The 22227-nt window shown below is 47.4% G+C and overlaps 1 protein-coding gene and 1 long non-coding RNA gene across 2 annotated transcripts in view; one reads left to right on the plus strand and one right to left on the minus strand.

The window, feature by feature from the left end:
• Window positions 1–5045, plus strand: part of LOC149861794 (uncharacterized) — a 33246-nt gene extending 28201 nt beyond the window's left edge. The window contains exon 3 of the long non-coding RNA XR_016443092.1: window positions 4081–5045. This is a non-coding gene — a long non-coding RNA (uncharacterized LOC149861794). The remainder of the gene's footprint in view (window positions 1–4080) is intronic.
• Window positions 5046–9450: 4405 nt separating this feature from the next.
• On the minus strand, window positions 9451–10328 carry LOC149861795 (fibrous sheath-interacting protein 2-like). The gene has a single exon (XM_090053812.1). It carries the CDS (start codon window positions 10120–10122, stop codon window positions 9451–9453), a length of 672 nt encoding a protein of 223 aa, XP_089909938.1. The 5' UTR covers window positions 10123–10328.
• Between the last annotated feature and the right edge of the window lie 11899 nt (window positions 10329–22227).

Raw genomic sequence — 22227 nt, forward strand, 5'->3', positions numbered from 1 at the left:
CTGGCTGACTGCTCCTCCCAGCAGATGTTTGGGTATTTTAGGTCGCCCATGATGACCAAATTCCTTGACTTAACTGCCTCTGCAAGCTGACCTGAGACCAGTTCAGCTCTTCCCCCTGGTTGGAAGGTCTGTGGTAGACCCACCATTTAGTCCCTTTCCCCATGACCCCCTTGTATTCTTACCCAGAGCACTTCAGCCTGCCCCTCCTCTGACCCCGTGCTGTCAGATGAGGACGTGTATTGCTCTTTGACGTAGAGCGCCGCACCCCCGCCTTTCCTCCCCACTCTATCCCCCTGCACAGTCTGTAGCCCGTAATGTTAGCCGCCCAGTCATGGGATGAATCCCACTATGTTTCAGTGAGCCCCACTATGTCCGGGTTTGTTAGCTAGCAGGGGGGCAAGTTCCTCCTGCTTGTTCCCCATACTATGAGCATTAGTATAGAGGCATTTAAGGCCTCCTGTGGGTGCATGCACCTCCCCCCGATCCCAGGACTATTCGGACCCTTGTTATGTACCTGGCTACTTCTTGTGCCCATCACCTGTCTTGGCTGGGAGGTGTCCTTACGTCTTCCTGTGGCCCCATCCCTCAGCGAAACACGCCGTACGAGATCAGCTAACTGGGTCAGGGGTTGGTGGTCACTTGGGGAAGCACTGGGCAGCGGTGAGGACCCAGTTGCTGGCCAGCAGGGACCCGCCGGGGGCATGCGCCCTTCATGCACGCTTGATTGGTAGGTAACTCAACACGTGTGTGTGTGTATGTGTGTGTGTGTGTGTGAGTGAGAGAGAGAGACAGAGTCATTCATTCATTTTTATGAGACTCTAAGTGTAGGTTTAGCATGTTTGTGATGAGACTTAATTGTAACTATCATTTTTTAAATGAGATAGAAATTTAGTATTTTATTGACATTTTAAAAAAATCTGAATTTTTTTTTAATTAAAAAAAAAGAAATCATTGTTTTTTATCCACCCTGCTGGCTTGGCTCCATGATTGGGTGTAGCCTTGGATGGGAGTGAGTCTGGGGCCTCTAGTGCCATGGCTGTAGGGAGAGGTCTTGGTTCTTGGGCGGGGTGGACACTTGAGGGTCTGGTGGCATTTGACTGGAATGGCTACAGCCTCCCTGGGGTGTGTTTGCTATGCAATATAGGAGAGAGCTGATCAGCTCTGGATAGTGCGTACTGCAGAAGATGGGTTAGTCAGTAGGTTAGCAGGTGGTGATGGGGGGAGTAGAGGTTTGGGCTTGAGAGAGTAAACCCTAGTGTGCTTGGCTGCAGTTTAGTTGTTTGGGCCGTGACACCTCCAAAGCAGGTCAGGAGCCGAGAGCTGAGGCTTCACAGTCCCCTGTGTGGGACTGGCACAGGAGTGGCAGCACATGGAGCAGCGCTTCCCAGCTTGCTGGTGCCCTGCAGCAGCCAGCAAAGTGGTCCCCAGCGTTGCATCTCTACAGCGCTCCCCCACAGCGGGGTGACCACATGGTGATATAACCATGTGTACATGTATGTATATATGGGTTGTGTGTACGTACACACACACACACAAATACATACATACATGTATATATGCACACAGGGGGCGGGGCATATATGTATAAATAAAATAAAATAAAATTTGCTATGTTACGATGTGTGTGTGTACATGTCTATGGCTGAGTGCTAACTGGTGCTGTCTGGGTCTAAGCCCCATGATCCCACTGTGTCAAGTGGGTCTCTGTCCACAGCATGTTCACTGGCTCCTTGGACTCATGCGCGGGCGGGGGGCACTGCACGATGCACTCTGCTCAGTGCTCATGTTTTCAACCTTTGATCTCCCCCCCCAGCCCTGTTTGGATTCTGTGTTGCCACAAGTGATCAGTGACCTGCCCTTAATGGCCCCCATCACCTAGGGGTCCATATGGCTCTACTTGCTGGGCTTTGGCTCATGTCACAGCACGACACATCAGAAGCCCTGTGTCACACGGCTGCAGGGAGTGGAGGCTGGAAGGGAGAGTGACCTGGGTCTGACCAGGGTTTTCTCCACTCTTCTAGACCTGAATTGCTGGAGGCTGCAAATGAGAGAAGAAAAGTCTGATCCAGAGGCCATGCCCCTCCCTCTTGTGCTCTCTCTCTTTCTCTAGAGAGAGAGGTAAAGGGATCTAGGTCTATAAGGCACAAATCTTCCCTGCCTTCTGTCTGATTTTACTCCTACGCCTTAAATGAGTCCAAGGAGCAGTGGACATGCCCTGGACACAGGCCTATTTGCCACATAGTGAGGTCACGGGCCTTAGGCCAGAGAACTACCTTGAGCACTGTATGTACATAGGCACAGACATGTACACTCGGACACGCACACACTTCATAATGCAGTAAAGTATGCACATACACACACATCTCTACATCTGTGTGTATATAGATGTGTGTGTATGTGTATCTCTATACATACACACACATAATTAGCTATGCTATAGTTTGCTGTGTTATAAATTGTGTGTGCGCAGGCCTGTGTCTGTCTCCCTACACAGGATTCCTCTCCTGCCACTGCCGGCCCTTGTCCCGCTCCTCTTGTCCCAGGGCTGGGTGGGCAGTGCTGCCCCGGGCTTGGCTGAACTCTGGTGCCCTGGGGAAGGGGGGTCTGTGCAGTCCCTGCTTGGCCAGGTCTGGCCCTGCCTTTGCTCCACTGCTCTTGCTATCCCTGCCCTGTGCCTCCAGCAACTCTGCCCTGCGGGGAGCTGCGCCAGTCGCAAGGGATTGCAAGCTTGGAGTGAGGGGCACCAACAGGGCTGGCAGCATCGGGGGGGGGTGGGTCAGGAGTGAGGGGCACCGGTAGGGCTGGGGGAGGATGACAGGGGCTGTGTGATGAGTGAGGGGCACTGGCAGGCTGAAGGGGCACTGGGGGGACCTGGGGGCTGTGGGTCAGGACTGAGGGGCACCAGCAGCTGGGACCATGTGTCATTGGGCCCATAGAGGGGTGCTCTGGGATCTGCCCCACTACCTGTGCCTGTGTCAGGGCAGGGTAGACCCCCCCTCCCCGCCCCCTCGGTGCGGATGGGCCCAGGAAGTGTTGGGGCTGCCAAGGGCCCGCGGATCTGTGCCGGGGGTTGTGGTGTCTCCTTCCCACAGGCAGCCAGGAGCTCAGATGCTGCCAAAAGGCCCCATGTGAGTGGTGAGAGAGCGAGCTCGCAGGTCCAGGTGACCCAGTAACGTGCCCGGGCCCTGGGCAGAGCTACTGAGGGGCTCGGATGCTGGTGCCTGCCTGGCTGCTCACTCCCAGAGTGCAGGGCTGGGATCTCACTGCCGGTCTGTGGGGTGACAGGGCCTCCGTCTCTGTCCACTGGCAGCAGCGCCCAGTGGGAAGGTCCTTTATCATCACCATGTTATTTGGAAACCTGGGACTGGGGAACCAGTGGGTTGTGGGGAGAAACCATGCTCCAGATGTAGGAGTGTCCCTTGCACTTGTATAGGTTTGCTCATCAACCGCACACACACCCCTACCTATGAACACATTAGTCACCTTGCCTGCAAGTCTTGCTCCCTGTCCTCTTGGTTTCACTGGGGCATTCAGGGGCTTTGTAGTCTAGCAGCCCCGCAACCTAGGAGCCTTTGTTTCCTAATTGTTTGATGCCTTTGGTTACTTGCATATTTTTAATTTTTCCCACAGCAATCACTTCTGCTATGGGCCAGGTACTGATTATCTGCATAACTGGGTTTTCACCATTGGGTATTTTTCTAAACCGTTGGGTATTTGATGCAAAAACGCATGCAGACTGGCAGGATTTCCTTATCATGCTTCTCTCTTTCTCTGCAGATTGTCTTCTCTCTGTCCTTGGCAGCATTTTGACTGGGACAAAATTGCTGTGTCTTTGCTCAGCTTTAACCAGCTCATAGCTTTTAAGCTAGTTTGGTATCTATGCAGGGCCTCGCTGGGAGCGGACACTGGCACTTTTTGTGGTTGCATTGTGCGTTGCTGTGAGCATTATCAGTGCTGCCATCCCTGTCACTCCTCCGTGCCCCAGAGCGGACTGTTGCAGGTGTTTGGGCAATGGGTTTTCCTAGTGACTTTGGACTGTTTTTTATTTCCAGTTAACCCAAGGCCTTTGTCCCGCTGCAGATTCCCCGACACAGAGGAGACCTGGGACTCATTGGCAGATGAGAGCCCCTTGGGCTGCTTCCCCAGACAAGGCCCTTCCCTCGGGGCAGGTGAGACGTGCCGGTTCTGCCCTTTCCAGCTGCAGGAGGCACTGCCCGTCCGTGGAAAACCCTTGCTGCTCACATGTGCTGTTGGGGATCGATTCAGACAAAGTGTCAGTGCACGTGACAACACATTGGCACAGCACCACACAGGCTCCTTCGGCCAATACAAAGTTCCCTTCATTCCTACTTCTCCTAGGTGACCAGAAAGGAATAGATCACAGCCCATGGCAATTGCCAACATCCCGCTCTTCATACCAATAGCCGAGATCCTCAGGAAGTGTAAATTAGCAGAGTGCTATTGGGCCAGATCCTGAATTGCTGTAAATCAGTGTCATTCCACTGAAACCATTGGGCCAAAACCCATGTGGTGGAACCTGGAAGTGCTTCATTGAAACTGCTATTTATACTTACCAGATCTCGTGAGAGAAACCCAAATAAAATCATGTGTTGAGAGTATGTTGTTATAGTGTAAAAAAAGAAAGTTTACTTTTGGAAGAGGATAAATTATTTAACGTAATATACTTCAATATTTATTATATCCTTGACCTTGCCTACGTATGCACTGAAAGCTCTCTGTAATATATGAATAATAACATTTCATCTTCTAAGTCAATGCATCTGCTACTTGCAAGTAATCCACAATTGCCAGATAAAGTTTTAGTGAACTAAAGAAAAGATCCATGACACTTTAATTTCCAACAGGCCTAAAGATTTAGTAGAGCCCAAGACACATAACATTTCTCTAAAGTGGCTATATTCTATTTTATTTATTGATTTTTATGATGTATGACATTTCAGTCAGGGAAGTGTGTAGGCATGCCATGAATGACACGTGCCTTGTAGCATGTTGTCTTCAAGGCAGTATAGTATAAGAGAGCTCTGGTCCAGATTTGATTCCACCCCTTATTTATGCAAGTGGACTTGATTTGGTCCCCAGGCTCAAGGATAAGCCATAGCTGAGCCACCACCTGCCTTGGGATGGGATGGCTTGTGTGGTGATGGGTCAGGGGGGAAGGAGGGTCGGGGAGCACAGGGGAGACCATGTGTTGGGAAGGGCACATGGGAGAAACTGTGGTGGGTGGCTTGCGGGAAGTCTGGAGGAGACTACTGTCTTCCCCCCTGCCCCTCCCCCCCAGGCTACTTCTCTCCTCCACCCCACTGCTTACCTTCAGCTTCAGCTCTGGCTCCAGCCTCTCTGGTGCTGACTCAGCTGGACCCAGAGCTGCCATTGCTGCTACTTCCTAGCTGGGCTGGATCCAGGGCCACCATTGCTACTGACTGCACCGAGCCAGGGCTACTGCTCAGAAGGTAAGTGGGGAGGGGAGTGTGGGGAGGGGGGAGTGGCACGAGTGGGCAAAGTGAGCGCCACAGCCCTGGAGCACCTGAATGCCTCCCACTACTGCCTGAACCAGCTCACTCCTCCTGCCAGGCAGAGTGCCATAGCCCTGGAGCATCCTAGGATACTGGAAGTCTTCAACTTGGGCAGAATAGCCATGGGGAGTGGCCACTCCTTAATAGAACAGGACACACCCAGTTTCAGCAAACTCCTTTTTAGAATATCCTATATTAAAGGGTATATAGTTGCTATTAATTAATAAATTCTATATAATTGGTATTAGTTATAATTCACGTTGTACATAGCTTCATTTTCATAAGATATTTCAGTGTAAGTGCTTAGATGGTATTAGTTAATAAAATTAATAAATTGTATATAGTTAATATTATTAAATAAAGGTGCATATCACGGGTATTATATTATATCGTTATAGTTATCAGCATTGGCAATGCGTAGGGGGCACACATGGGTGCGTGTGCACCCCCTGAGATTGGCAGAGCACTCTCTATGATTGGCTGCCGCCGCCACTGCTGGCGGCGCCTGTAGGTATCCACCCCTTGCTCCTCGCTCGCCGCTGACACTGCTGCCAGCATCTGCAGGTGGTCACCAATCACCACTGGCCACCACCAATGCTGCTGGCGGCGTCTGTGGGTGGTTGCCGACTGCTGGTCAGCACTTGCTACTCTTCCCTCCCACAGCAGACATTGCCGTGGCTGCCTGTGGGAGCTCCCCACTCACTGCTGCCACTGCCTGCAGGCAGTCACTGTGACCCACCAGCTTCTGGGGGTACACATTGTTCATGGTTATCATTATTTAATAAAGTGTATGTAGTTGGTTTTACTTGTAATTCATGGTGAGCATAGCTTTATTTTAATAAGATATTTCATTTTAGACCTTAATTAAGTACTTGGATTGCTAAATAATGCATCAATTAAAGCCTTGCATGGGCTTAATCCCCTACCCAATGGGCCTTGTGAGCTGTTGCCTGGACTGGCTAGCTGTCCCCACTGGACAGAGTGAATGCCACATCCTCCTGGAATACTGAAAGACTTCAACTTGGGCAGAATACCTGTGTGGAATTGCAAATGTACCCATTATTTTATTATGCTGAAGCATTCATAAATAACTGCATATCCCATAGTGTGCACTGTAGGAGAGAGATAAATCATTGCAGCATTGTAACCTGTGTTCAGCTGCTCACTCCTGGGTCTCAGATCCATGCTCAGTGAAGGCTGTCAAGCAGGGGCAGGTAAAATACAGTCCATGGGCTGGATCTGGCCCATCAGGCCATTATACCCAGCCCTTGGGGATCTCCAGAGTTTAGAAGATTACAGTTGATCTGCTCTAGGCTGCCTGTCAAAACTGCTGGACCGGGGCAGTAGGAGCCAGGGGAAGCCGTCAGGAGAAAGGCCAGGTTGGCCCTGCCCCCACCTGGAAGTCTCTGCCTGCTCGAGCTTTCCCTGTGCAGCAGCTCCAGCACCATGTGCCCAGCTGCATCACTGGACCGGGACACAAGGGCCCTAGTAGGGTGTGTGTGTGTGTGTGGACACACATGCACTGAGGGAGGGGGAGGGCGTGTGTTCATAGGGTGAGTCCCACAAGCACCCCTCTGATGTAAAAATCTCGGTTCGTTTCTTTGGAGGCTCATGAATATTAATGATCCTTCAGGCACACATTGTTGGTGATACAAAAGGTATATATTTGCAAATAGGGTCAGAGAGAGAGACAAAAGATCAAACCCTCTGCCCGCGGGGAACACTCCCCAGCAGGCTTTTATCCCCTCTCTCCTGAGCATGTGTACAGAAGCAGGAACTCTTACAACTCATTTCCGGTTCATACAAACATATATGAAACGACGTCACGTTATACATCGCATGTGTATTATAATTAACTACTTAAGTATGCGGGGCGGATAGGCTTATATGTATTAGTTAATTGCGCTTGCTCAGAAAGTACTTCAGGTTACAAAAGTTCAAACCTTTCCTGCCTTCAAGGACAGAACCAAGAAATGGCAATTTACTCTTATCTGCATGAGAACGCTAAGGAGTATAAGCTTTACTGTAACAAAGAGATAGTAAATTTGCAAAACAAAGAGAGAGTGATACCTTAATACAAAAAGCTCTTAATGTCCTCCCCTCCAACCCCCTCCAACCCCCTCCTTCTTACACCAGGGAGACAGGGAGAGCTGACAGCCGTGCTGTTCTAACAACACTATTAATGAGAGCTAGCAGCTGTGCTGTTTTAACAACACTATTGATAATGCATTTTCGATAATATTTCTAACACCTCCATACACATGCACCCCCTCACACTGCCATACACGCCGACACCCACACTCACCCCCTCACACATCCCAGCCACCCTGACCCCCACAAACCCCATACCCACCCACAACCCATATATCTACATACTCCCACATGCTCCCTGCCACCACATTTATACCCCCCCCACAATGTACAAGAGTAAGACTGCATTTGGAGCTGTTGTGCAATCACCTCTATGTGCACAACACAAATGTGTAAATCAGGACAAAGTATTGTTTGAAATGAATGAATGTTGCAAAGGTTTGACTTTTACAATGTCACTTGGTGTTTCTTGCACTGTTGCTCTGCTCCAAGCTTCTCCTCCCCCTCCTCATTCTCAGTGCAGCGAGCTGCCAGTTGTGCACAGAGGTCCACCTTGGGTTGAACACCTTGCACAACATTCAACACAGGCTTCATCCCCTTCCCAAATGAGGTCCTGCTCAAGGCCTGAAATCCAAGAGAAAGCTTTTGAAAAGGACACCTCCTCAGACACCTTTCTAAGCCAGTGTTTCCTACAGGTCACTAATAAGACTGAACTAAACCAAGCCCCTTTCAGACTTGCATTTGCATCCATCCTATGAACTCCAGCTGAGCACCCAGAAAACTCAGGACTGTGCAATTGTGTTAAAGAAAGACAAATGAATATTTTCAGAGCAGGAAACCCACACTGTGCACAGTCGGGGGGGGATCTTTGCTTGTTTGCTAAAAGCTAGATTGGTAAGGGGCTGCTCACAGGTCGGATGGATCAAACTGAGCTGGAGCAAACTGAAAGCAGGTCAGCTTGAAGAGAAGATTTGCCCAGAGACGCTGCAGAGCTGCAGGGGAGTGGCAGGACTGGACCCACAGCTGGAGGCCTGACAATGGCCCAGGATGTTTGTATGTCCTGGGGAGCTCGCAGAGCACTTCTAGCATGTTGTGATCCCGGCTAAAGAGCCCCCGAACTCCCAGGCTGAATGCTAATGGCCACGGAGAACCACAGACGAGCCTGGTGATGGAGCCCTTCACCTCTGGCAGTCAGGAGTCAGGACGCAGAGGAGGCTGGCAGGGCCCAGGGTCTTTCATGGCTCATGCCCCATATCTGGGTTCTCACCCTTATATTGTATTATGCCTTACTGCCATGCAGCTCCATCTGAATCAATGGGCGCCTCCTGGTAAGCACCAGAGCCACCGTCTGGAGCAACTGCTCGCTGTGGGGCTGACCGGGAAGACTTCTCACATGCACATAATCAGAAATTCAATTTTTTCCTGTTTTGCCCATCTGTTGCATTTCAACTTGTGTTTGGTCTTAAACGCTAAGGAGCCACGATGTGTATCAAGTATTGTTTCCAATCTGCTTTCAAAAGACTTCTTCTAGGCCCCAGTTCAGGAAGGCATTGAAATGCACCTTTCTAAGCAGGTGCCATTAATTCCAGTTGGTCACTAGCTCCTGCTTCAAGTTATGCAAATACTGAGAGTCTTTGTCCTAGGCCCAAGCATTGTAAATCATTGAAGCCGGTGACCACTTCTGTTGACTCCGGCTGCATTTTTGTACTAAAGTTTTTTCCTGGATCAGGGCTCCAGCAAGATCACAAATGAAGTCTTTGTTGGGCTTTTTTGTGAGTTGTTGTTTTTGTTTGCTTTTAATCAATGCACACGTGAAATGTCTGTGTCACAAAATGGTCCATTCCCGCACTCTAGACAGAAACCCTGATGTTGTGATGAGACCTAGCCCTGTCTTGAGCTCAGACAGAATTGCTGACCAGGCTCTTTCCCAAGTGTCTGCTAGTGCGGAGCCTATCCCACGAGGGATTATTTTCACTGGCAGCTCCTCTGTCTCTGTTGGGGTCTCGTTTGCACCTCTCTTAGGCTCTGCACTAACAGACACTTGGGAAAGAGCCTGGTCAGCGATTGTGTCTGAGCTCATCACATGCTGACTTGGTGTTGGCGGACTGTCACTAATGGCCTGTAGACGGGGGCAATCGGGGAGATCCTCAATTATTACGGTAGCCACTTCTCGAGGGAAAGGTGCACTGCAACCTGGGACATCACCATAAAGATCTTCCCCAGATCCAGATTTTTGTATAATATTTCTGGAAATAGAAAGAGCAAGTCTATTAACTGCTTCTTCGTGTTGTGGGTGTTGATGTGGTTCTTCATCTGTAGCTGCCACAAGGCTGATCTTATGTATGGACAGGCCTTGCTCCATGGCCCGTGTGTGGTTCTCAGCAATTTCATTCACTTCGGCTCTTAATAAACGTCTTTTGTACTTTGAGCTGCTGCCATCAGTTGAACTTAAGACTTTTGGCAGGAATCTGCTTAATATTTCTTCCACAAATGTCATGGGTCTGTGTCTTCCTGATTCACTGCTTGAGGCTCACCCTAGCCAAACATTTTTCTGCCAGAACTGGCAGACCCGCTGTGTAAGTAGTAACTGTGAGTAGAAAGCGTTAAGGTGAAAGACTCTGTGTTGCTGTTGTCAATGAAAGTATTGCTCCGTGTGAATTGAGTTAAGTTCTGTAAAGAACTAGGAGGTCTCTCTGAGGCCAGGAGTGGAAACCTTGCGCAGCTGCCCCAAAGACAACAGATTTGCAAGGTGGAAACTCTTAGAGTGCGAGTGTTTTCCACGATAAGTGTTGACCAAGGCTGAGACTAAAGAAATGCTCTTGAACCTCGTGCCTCAATGCAGAAATTCCCAGGTGAATTGAGAGTATGAATTGAGAAATATGAGCCACTGACCAGGTCTGAGACTAAGGTTGGGTTCAGCCACCCCAAGGCTGTCCGGAAGGGCAGTTTTGAAGGCAAGGGGGCCCAACTGGAACCTCGTGACCCGGTGGACAGATTTACCCTTTCCCCCCCCCCTCATAAATGAGCCCTGTCTAACTGTGAGTAACTGCATTGTGTGCTGTTATTGCAGTGGAGTCTTGTCTTTGGACATTAGCCACAGCATCTCTGTGCCACTAGCAAATCTCACAACCTTACCGGACACCCTGAATAAACCATTCCTGTATGAAAGGCCTGCGTGAATTGAGTTTAAAGATATGGGGAGCGGAGAGTGTAAAGACATACTGGCTCCGCCAAAAGGGACCCCAGCATTGTACATGTACACACATGATGGCCATAGAAGTTGTAAGTTTCTAGACAAATGGAATTGGTATACCAGAGATGATTTTAGCCAGCAGTTTCCCCTGCAGGGAACATTCGATTTAAGTAAAATTGTTCATCTCCGCAGAGCCCTTAAGTCAAGAGGTAGTAATATACCACAGACTCAGTGGGACATATTTTTTGATTAGTATAAAGAAGCTTCCAAAAGACATTAAAAAAAACAAAACTCAAGTTTGGAGTCTTAAGGACTCCCAAGAGAAACTGAAATCTCAGATAAAGGAATTAAAACAGAAAAGTGCACCAAAAGGGGCCCCCCATCAATGGTACCATCAGCACCAAAACAACTATATCCACAAATAACTGAGAATGAATCTGCAGAAGATATAACTGATTTTCTTGATGTGCCACCCCCATATCAGTCCCAGGCACAACCTGAACCTGAAGAAGTCCGAAGTAACCAAACAGACTCTTCCGGCAGGATTAGCCCACCTCACCAGGAAACTATCACTCAACAACCGTCACCTGCTCCCGAGGCATGCCCACATCCACTGGAGGCAGGGTGTCTGTCTCCTGAAATCTCAACCCCCTCCTCTTGTTTAAGGTCTGGTACCCAGTATGGTCCAGCCCCTTCTTTAAAATCTAAAAATCTTTACGCCAACTTCCAGGGCAAGGTCCAAATGGAGAAACTACAATCACAGTCCCTGTCCCCTGGACCCCAAGAGATCTCCTAAACCTTGTTAAACAAATTGCCAACATCAGGGAGGAACCCCAAAACTTAAGAGATGAATTAGACACTGTAATCCAATGTTATGATCCAACATGGGCAGATTTGAACCAATTAATGAGAAGTGCTCTGCCCTCTGAGGTCCGCAACCACCTCATTGCACGGGCGACTTGGCCTACTCAAGACCCCGGAATAGGAGATCACTTAGCAGATGCCCGAAGACACTTCCTTGAGGCTGTGCTTAAAATGTGCCCCAGGATAACTGACTGGGCCAAAAATACATAACTGTAAACAAAATAAAGGAGAATCCCCAGCAGACTACATGGACCGCTTGAAACTGGTATTTGAAAGATATTCTGGAATTGAAAATGCAGCTGAAACTGCCCCAGAAGCAGTTGCTTCTGCTTTTGTCCACGGACTTCTTTCTAAAGTCCAGGAACAGTTGTGCACAATTGCTGTAGGTTGGCAGACTAAGCCACTTGCACAACTAGTCACCATTGCAAATCATTGTACAACCTGCCAGGAAAAGAAAAAGGAATCCACAGAAACTAAGCTAATGTCATTGCAATTACAGACTTTAGACAGGGGCAGAAGCTGAAGTTTCCATCGAGGACAGTTCAGAGGCAGGGGACGTGGCCGTGGGATGGGACGAGGAGGATTTCAGTTCCAAAATAATGACAGTTGTCATTATTGCAGCCAACCAGGACACTGGAAGGCTCAATGTCCTCACTGGCCTGGCCAGTCGGGGATGATGTTTAACCCGCCACCACCTCCTCCCACTCAATTCTCTGTCCCGAATCAGGGAGCCTCCTGTTAGGCCAGCCTGAGGAATGGTAACATCACCACAGCCCCGCTTCTCCCACTTAATCAAGATGATCCCTTCTTTTCCTGCGTGATAAATGGCGTCTCTACAAAATGTTTAGTAGACACCGGTGCAAGCCGCTCTCCTCTTCGAGCTGAAGAATTTTCCACAACTCCCCTCTCCTCTGCTGTTGTAAATGCTGTGGGAATTTCAAATCAAATAGTTCCTCATCCTGTTTCCCAACCATTACATGTTTCTCTTGGTCCTGTTTCTGATCAACATGCCTTTCTCCTTAGTCCTTGTTCTCCTGTTAATTTGTTAGGCAGAGATTTGCTTTGTAAACTCGGCTGTACTATCTATTGTTCTCCTAATGGTGTTTATTTAGATGTCCCTTGTGATAATGAGATAGCAGTACTTGCTGCTTTAGGTAGCTCACCTCCTGAGCCTGGGTTCCCTGATCTTTCTGTGTTGGAAGAAGAAATCATAAAAGCTGTCCCTCTGTTTCTCTGGTCCCAGCTTGCTAATGAAGTAAAACAAATCCATACTGCCACCCATGTCCTATTTGTCAAGCCCATAATGTGGGAAAGCCTGTAAGAATGAAGAAGGCAGCACACCCCCCACCTTGGGGACTGCTTGTAAATTTACAATTAGATTTTATTCCAATGCAGAAATGTTGTTCTAATGAATATGTTCTTGTTCTTGTATGTATGTTTTCTGGATGGGTAGAAGCCTACCCATGTGCAAAAGCTGACACCATCAGTGGAAGCAAAAAGTTGCTCAGAGATTTTATTTCAAGGTTTGGTATTCCTTTGTCCCTAAACTCTGAGAAAGGAACTCATTTTACTGGACAGGTAATGAAAGAAGTTTGCAAAGTCCTGCAGATCCAACAGAACTATCATTGCCCATACCATCCGCAGGCCTCGGGCCAAGTGGAACGCCAGAATGGCATTCTGAAAAAGAAACCGGCCAAAATGTGTGCTGAGACTCACCTAAAATGGCCAGATGCACTTCCCATAGCACTTCTGAGTATGAGATCTACTGCCAGCCAAAAGACTGGCCTTAGCCCACATGAAATTCTAATGGGAAGACCCATGAGGCTCCCTGCCTCGCCACCTGTTGCCTCCCACTTTTGCGATATATATTCACTTGATGATACCATTCTGGACTATTGTAAGGCACTAATGAAGTGTGTTACAGCTTTTCATTTGCAGGTACAGGCAGCTCTCCCCAAAAAACCAGGTGAGCCGTGCCATTCTATCCTGCCTGGAGATTGGGTCCATGTAAAAGTCCATCAACGAAAGTCATTGCTGGAACCTTACTGGAAAGGCCCATTCCAGGTACTCCTGACCACCAACACTGCAATAAAGTGTCAAGGACTCCAGACATGGATCCATGCTTCACGCAGTAAGAAAACATCAGCCCCATTAGACCCAGAGTCTCCTCCATATCAATCTTGTAATCAGCCGCCACAGACTGGTAGTGAGCCTAGCGCCTGCCAGCAGGAGAGCTCAAGACCAGTAGTGAGCCAAGCGCCTACTGGCGAAGAGGATTTGCCACTACAGAGTGAAGAGGATGTGCCTCAATGACACCACTAGGCCCTTCGGGACAAGAAAAAGGCCTCTACCTAGTTCCTGGTTCCTGAGGTGGAGTTGGTTAGTCGTGATTTGGGTAGTTCTCAGTATTTCTTTTTCGGCCATCTTATATGAACTTGACTCATCAGTTATGAGAAGCTCTGTAAACCAAACTACACTTCCGCACCAACAAAGAAGATCATTTTATGAAAATATGTTCTTGTCTTTAGTTAATCAAATTAGAATAGATTTAAATGTCTCTCATTGTTGGAGATGTAGTCATGTCCCTATCTATTCTATGGGAGGGATACCCATGACACCAGTACCCTTGAATACAACTCAGATGTTAGCCCCTTACTATTCAAATTTTCATAGAAATGAAACTTGGCAGCATGTAAGTTGCAACCGGTCTGACGATGGACGATTAGCTTATGCCACCCCTGGAAAGTTCTGTTGGACCTGTAATGGATCTCGTGCTGCAGTAGGAGTCAGTAAGTGCGAGGTAGAATTTAAGATAAATGGTGCTTCATTTTCTAATGGTTCCTAGATATCTAACTATTCCCCTGCAGGTCAGTTTTCAGGCTATTATTCCCATGCTGGTTGATGGATGATGTCCCCATGCTGTAATACAGGTGGATTTACTGCATTAGCTGGTCACTATTTTGTGTGTGGAGATAAGGCCTATAAAAATCTTCCCTCTGGTTGGAGAGGAACGTGCTATGTCTCCGCAGTGTATCGTGCCTTTACTATTAGATCTTACTTACTGAAAGGAAGAATTCGCAATGTTCGCGGAATTACAGAAAATCAAAGGTTTGGGGGTATAATGTTCCCCAGCTATGGCGCAGTCTTAGCTATGTCCGAGATAAAGAAAGTTGCAGCATCTCTGGAAAAGATTGCTAATGCTACTGCTGATAGTTTTGATCAAATAAATACAGAAATGAAGGAAATAAGGCAAATGACATTGCAAAACCAATTTGCGTTAGATTATATACTAGCCAGCAAAGGAGAAGTCTGTGCTTTAATAGGTAAAGAAAGTTGTACTTATATTCCTGATAATTCAGAAGAAATCCAGGATTTAAGTAAACATATTCAAAAAGAAGCAGCTAAATTGCATGAGTCAGATAGTTGGAATTTGAGTTCTTGGTTTAGCTCTATTTTCAGTTCCTTAGGCTCTCCTGTCATTCATAGTTTGTTGATATTGTTTGTTGTTTTTATTGGAGTATGCCTAGTGTTTATGATAATTCAATGTTGTTTAAACTGTGCCGTTAAGCAAATGAGAACTAGCTCATCAACCAGAAACAAAGTATATACTTTGTATGTTGAAATAGCAGAAAGTAAAGAAAAAACAAACAAACTAGAAGTTGAAAGGCTAATGGCTATAAATATCTAACTTGTTGAAAAAAAAATGAATGAATGTTAAAGTAAATTTAGTCAGGCTTTTGGCCTCTCTGACTAAAAAAAAAACAGACAGAGACCAGAAGTGCTAATACTGCTGATTTCAGTTATAAGTTTTGAGATAAAAAAAATTCCTGCAGTATTACTCTGGACACAGATGTCCAATTAAGTAAGTTTGTTTTAGTTTCTTCAAGGTCGTATTTTTTTTCTCTTTATCTGTCTTAAGTATAAAAATGCTTAGAAACTGAGGGGGGGGGAGGGTTCCTTTGAACAGACAAGTGGGTGATTCCCTTTGCTGTGTGGAATCCTCCCTGTGATCACAGTACAGCCCTCAATAAAGAAAAGCTGGCTCTGTCAGTTCTGATTCAACCACAATGTGAAGTTCCACACCCCCCAAGTCTCTTTCTTCTGTAGTGCTAGTCAGCGTAGCACTGCTGAGTCTATAAGGATGCTGCTGGTTTTTCCTACCAAGGTGGAGGACCCTGCATTTTTCGGTGTTAAACACCATCAGGTTCTCGTCTGCCCATTTGCTGAGCTTGTCCAGGTCAGCCTGGATCACCCGCCTGTCTTCTGGTGTGGATGCTTTGCCCCAAAGTTTGCTGTCATTGGTGAACTTGGCCAGTCCACTCCTGACTCCAATGTCCACATCATTAATGAAGATGCTGAACAATATGGGTCCAAGGACAGAGCCTTGGGGGACCCCACTGGTCACAGGGCACCACAATGAGTGACTGCCATCAATTACTACCCTCTGGGCCTGATCATGGAGCCAATTTCCCAGACAGCGGATTGTGGTGGACCCAAGGCTGCAGTTGGCCAGTTTTGCCAAGAGGTGATCATGGGATACCTGATCAAAGGCTTTTTTGAAATCAAGAAATATGACATCAATTTCTTCCCCCTTGTCCAGGCAGTAGGTGCCCTGGTCATAAAAGGAAATGAGATTGGTCAAGCAAGACCTACCTGCAACAAACCTGTGCTGGCTATCCCTTAGGAAGTTGGCGTTGACCACTCCATTAAGGATGGCCTCTTTAATAAACTTTTCTAAGACCTTCCCCGGGATAGAGGTCAGGCTGATGGGCCTGTAGTTTGCTGGATCCACTTTCCTCCCTTTCTTGAAGATTGGCACCACATTGGCCTTCTTCCAGTCTTCAGGCACTTCACCAGAGCGCCAGTTTTCAAAGACCCATGCCGGGGGCTGGACTATGATGCTCGCCAGCTCCTTGAGTAACCCGGGGTGTAGTTTGTCAGGGCCGGCTGACTTGAAGGCGTCCAGCTTTTCAAGATGTTCCTTCACAAGGTCAGCATTTATAGAGGGCAGGGGATCTCCCTCACCCGAACCTCCCTGTCCCGTAGCGGGCTTGGGCGTCCCATGGGACTGATGAAAGACTGATGCAAAATACCCATTTAATTGGTTGGCTTTTTCCTGGGCGTCAGTTGTCCCATCTGGCTCAGCTGGGGTCCAATGTTGCCCTTGCTTTTTCTCCAGCTCCCCACATATCTGAAAAAGGACTTTTTATTGTCCTTGATGCTTGAAGCTAGTTGGAGTTCATTTGCAGCCTTGGTTTTCCTGGTTGCTTCCTGCAGGACCAGACCATTGCAGGATAATCCTCCTTGGAGATGAATCCCGTCCTCCATCCTTTGTAGGCCTTTCTTTTTAGGCTCAGGAGGTCTGATGAACCACAAGACAAACATGAGCCACCAATGTGATGTTGCAGCTGGTAAAGCAAACAGAACGCTGGCTTGCATCCACAGATGCTTCTCAAGTAAGTCTCAGGACGTCATTCTCCTGCTGTACTCGGCCTTGGTGAGGCCGCAGCTGGAGTACTGCCTCCAGTTCTGGGCTCCACAATTCAAGAAGGATGTGGGGAAGCTCAAGAGAGTCCAGAGGAGAGCCACACGCGTGATCAGAAGGCAGGAGAACAGGCCTTATGACAACAGGCTGAGAGCCATGGGACTCTTCAGCCAGGAAAAGTGCAGGCTCAGAGGTGATCTGGTGGCTGCCTATAAGTACGTAAGGGGCGTGCATCAAGATCTGGGGGAACATCTGCTCACCAGAACACCCCAAGGACCAATGGTCATAAACTCCTCCAAGACTGTTTTAGGCTGGACATAAGAAAACCATTCTTTACTGTCTGAGCCCCCAAGACCTGGAATAGATGCCCTCCACAAGTGGTGCAGGCACCTACTCTGGACTCATTCAAGAAACACTTGGATGCTTATCTTGCTGGGATCCTTTGACCCCAGCTGACTTCCTGCCCCTGGGGCAGGGGGCTGGACTTGATGATCTTCGAGCTCTCTTCCAGCCCAAATGTCTATGGATCTATGAAACACCAAAGGACAGGGGTGTGGTCACAGGGGTGGTATGCAGGCCACAGGGGTGCTGGCGAGGCACCCAACAGAGAGACCTGTAAGGGCGGGAGGCCACAAGGGTGCTGAGCAGCATAAAAGCAGCCTGGCCTGGGTCAGGAACCCCAGAGGGTTGAGCAGCCTGAGATGATGGCTAGAAAATGAAATTTAGGGGTTTGCTTTGGGGAATTGGCTTGCAGGTAAAGCAGATATTGCATTCGAACAATGGTCCAGGGCAATGTCAATGGTTAATTGGTTTCTAAAAGACTTCTTGTGACAAAGTTTCCTTCAAGGCGTCCTGTGTCTGGAACCAGGATACACAGGGTGGGAAAGTCGGAGACATCTACTACACTGTTGCACAGCCAGGGCAGCCTCTACACTTGCATTGCTGCACATGAAAAAACTCTGGAGCAGGGTAGCACAAGCATTTACAAGCACTACCTGGCTGCAAAGTTTATCAGTTTCCTGTGCACGTAGACGCCAGACATTTCCTGTGCAGTTAGGTCACAGGGGTACTGGTTTTCTCTGTTTAAAAATAGAAAATTCACCGATACAAGTTTGCCTATTTTCTGATTAAAAAACCAAAAATCCACATTTTTCTGTGATTAAAATGAAGTGCCACTAAATATATTAATATCAGTTGAACACAATGTTTTATCGATATTTTTAGAATCTTAAAGCAATTCAGAAGCCTGCCAGCCTCAATCAATTAAAATAAAATAAATTCTAAATACCTATACTTTTTGGCATTTGATCTTGGGTTTTATCATGGAAAAAAAAAATCAGAGCTTCCCTTGTCCCCTTCACTCATGAGGATGTTGGTGCAGTTGCAGCGGTTCCCCCCACACTGCTTTGTGGTGGTGAGCAGCCCTGCTCTGCCAGTGCTCAGCCCATGCCATTGCTCTTCACTCCCAAGCCACATCCCCCCAGCCCCGCTGGTGCCCTTCACTATCAAACCCCAGCCCTGCTGGTGTCCCTCCCTCACCACCCACAGCCCCACGTGCACGTGGTTGCCCACTGCCTAATTACCCTCCCCCCATGTCTGCCAGCCTGCAAAGGGAAACCAGCCATTTCCCCTGGTTTTCTCCCTAAAGGAGAAAATCCATGTTTTACCATGGGGAATTGGGAAACCTGGATTCCTGTTACTCAGGCATCTGCAAAGTAAACATCTTTTGTATACACACCCACTATCAAGAAGAAAAGACACAGAAAGTTGTGAGGGATGGGGACTCCCAGCAAAATGAATTCAGGCCCTGTGCTCTCATTTTCATTAGGCATTTTTTTTGCAACAGGTGGAAAAAAAGAAGAAGAGTAAAATAACCATTCAGATGATAGGGAAAAAAAATCTATCCAATAAAATATGGGAAGCCTATGATAGGCATTTCTGAGCAATGAGGTTGGGATCTTCAGCAAGTAGTATAAGGTATGTCACTGATTTGTAAGTGTCCTTAATGTTTTTTGAGTACTGTAAAAAAAGGTGTGCTTAGATATCCAGTAAGTAAAATAGACCCTGGCCTCTTGTATTTCAGAATGCATTTTCTATTTTGTATACAAAATGGAAATGTAGCTTAGCATAAACATTTGACTGCAAATAAAACATTTCAATTGTATTTCTATTAGATCTCCTCCAAAGAGTGAAAAATGTCTATTTCAAAAGAATATTTTTTGTTTTCATTCCAATGCAGAAAGGACAAATCAATCAGCCTCTCCCAACATAATGGAAATTTCAGTTGTCAACCAGGTCTACAAATCATTGTCATCCTCCTCAAATATATTAATAGCTTTAAAAAATTGGTTAGGAAAGAGGAACAAATTAAGTTATATGCCTACAAAGAATTATTAAGCAACAAATTTTATTAATTGAATAAAAAAACCCCACGGAACAAAAAACCACAGATTTTCAGAGTAGTCAGTGTAATATTTCAGAGGTTTTTAAATGTCCCTGGGATGTGATCAAATCAGAGTAAATGTTGCTTGCATGTCCAGCCTCTCTGGCCACATCCAGATGAGCGAGCACATGCCTGTTTGCAGCCTGGGGTCTAAATCTGATACCAGGAAATCCTAGTATGTAGTAAAAGACAGGCTGGGAGAAAGCGGCACAGGTCATGCTCCTGGAGCATACCCTGAAGCAACTGGAGGCTGGGGCTGCAGAGGGACACTCCATCACCTGTCTCCATGCTTGCCACGTGCCCCTGCTGCTCCAGCATGCTGCCTTCACGTGCTGGAGCAAATACAGGTGGGGCAAGGCTGGCAGTGGTGGATTGGGCCCAGGCTCTGTCCTTACAGTGGCAGGCACCAGCAGCAGCAGCAGACATCAATAAAGCAAATCTTACAATCAAAAGATTTGGTGTACATAGAGACTACGCAGAGACTTGGAAATACCAAGAAGTTCACTGAAGATCTGTTTGATAAAGTGGCTTCATTCACTGTGTCAGTATGCAAAGTATGCAGTATTCTGCATGAAGTACCCTGACAGCTGGCCCTGCCCCAGCCTCCCAGCTCCGCCCGCAGCCAATCGATGCATGCACAGTTGTGCAAAAGCGTTACGGACAGACAGACGGACAACGACTTTTATTATATTACAATTCCTGATTAGTCTTCCTACTTATCTGCAGACCTAACAAAATCATTCACTTCTTTTGTAAAACCCCTCCTTTGGTTAAATTAGCCTCTACTGATTTTAGGAAAGCTGACTTCCCCAAGCTCAGGAGATTGGTTGGCGACTTCCTGTGGGACCATGGTCTGATGAGGATGGGAGTACAAGAAGACTGGACATTCCTCAAGAAAGTGATCCTAGAAGCACAAGGAAGTCTATTCTCTTTTGTAAGAAAGGCAGCAAAATGGCTGGGAGACCCCCTTGGCTCAATAGGGAAATCATGGACATCCTGAAGTTAAAGAGAAAAGCTTACAAGGGATGCAACTCAGAAATTACCACCAAAGAGGAGCACTCAGCAATAGCCCACACTTGTAGGGAGCAGATTAGGAAGGCAAAGGCACTGACCAAATACAAATTGGCAACCAGAATCAAGGAAACAGAAATCCCTCTTTAGGTATGTAGGAAGTTGGAGCAAGAATAAGGGAAGCATAGGGCCCCTGATGAGTGAAATGGGACAGCTGATAACCAACACTCAGGACAAAACTGAACTCCTAAATAAATACTTTGCATTGGTAGTCCACCAGTTCAAGGGTGTTAAAGTGCCTTCTTGACAGGATACAGGATGAGCAAGGGTGGGGTGGTGATCACCCGCTCATAGATGGCAAAGATCTGGTGGGGAAACACCTTGAGAGGCTGAATATCTACAAGTCAGCAGGACAGGATGAACTCCACCCAAGAGTGCTAAAAGAACTGGCTGACATCATTGCATGACCTATGGGAAAATTATTTGAAGACTTGTGGTGCTTGGGAAAGGTCCCAGAGGACTGGAAGAGGTTCAATGTGGTGCCTATCTTCAAGAAGGGGAGAGAGGAGGACCCAGGGAATTACAGGCCAATCAGTTCAACCTAAATCCCTGGTAAAATCCTGGAAAAAATTATCAAAGAACCCATTATTGATAGGTTAACAGCAGACAATATTCTAAAGGATAGGCAGCATGTATTCGCTGAGCGCAGGCCATGCCTCACCAACCTCATTTCATTCTACAGTCAGGTCACTCACCCCCTCAGTAGGGGAAATGAAGTTGATGTCATGTACTTGGACTTTGAAAAAGCCTTCAACCTAGTCTCCCATGATGTTCTCATGGTAAAACTGGGAAAGAGTGGCCTTGACTACTTTACGGCCCTGTGGCTTGGTGACTGGCTCCGAGGTGGGACCCAGAGACTGACAGTCGACAGAACCGCGTCAGCATCACCCCGGTGTCTTTCAGTTGTGGCGCTGGCGAGCGTAGTACTGCCAAGCCTGTAAGTGTGCTGCGGATTATTTCTCCCCAGATGAATCACTTTACATTTCTGCATATGAAACGTCATCAGGTTATGATCCGCCCACCATGCAAGCCTATCCAGGTCAGCCTCTATGCCCTGTCCTTGAGCATGACCACCCCCGCCATAATTTGGTGTCATCTGCAAACTTTTAATACCCAAATCATTGATGAACGTGTTGAAAAGAACTGGTCCAACTACTGAACCCTGAGGGATGGCACAGGTCACCTTCTGCCTTGTTGACTCAGTTCCATCTATTAACACGCTCGGTGTCTGACCACAGAGCTCAGGGAAGACTTAAAGCCTTCTCCTCATGTCTCCCATTTTCTCACTGCCCTGCTCTTCTATGGTCCTGGCTTCATCTCTTGCTTACTCTCCTCCAGCTACTCTCTGGACATAGGAAAAGTGGTCTCAGTGTTTGACACGATGGTTACACCTTGGCTGAACAGTGATCTATAGCTTCAGGAATAAGGATGTGAACTCTGCTTTCATGATAACGCTGGATTGGAACAAGAAATGATAATGTAAAGGAGCCACTTCCTCCCAAGTTTCCCATCACCAGCACATCCTCCCCACTTGGCCAGGATACAA

The sequence above is a fragment of the Crocodylus siamensis genome, chromosome 6 (genome assembly GCF_052110815.1).
Source record: "Crocodylus siamensis isolate JL-2025a chromosome 6, ASM5211081v1, whole genome shotgun sequence".
Taxonomy (NCBI): Eukaryota; Metazoa; Chordata; order Crocodylia; family Crocodylidae; genus Crocodylus; species Crocodylus siamensis.

Excerpts from the sequence above, each read along its gene's own strand:
- LOC149861795 (XM_090053812.1), bottom strand. The coding sequence starts at position 10,122 with ATGACATTTGTGGAAGAAATATTAAGCAGATTCCTGCCAAAAGTCTTA.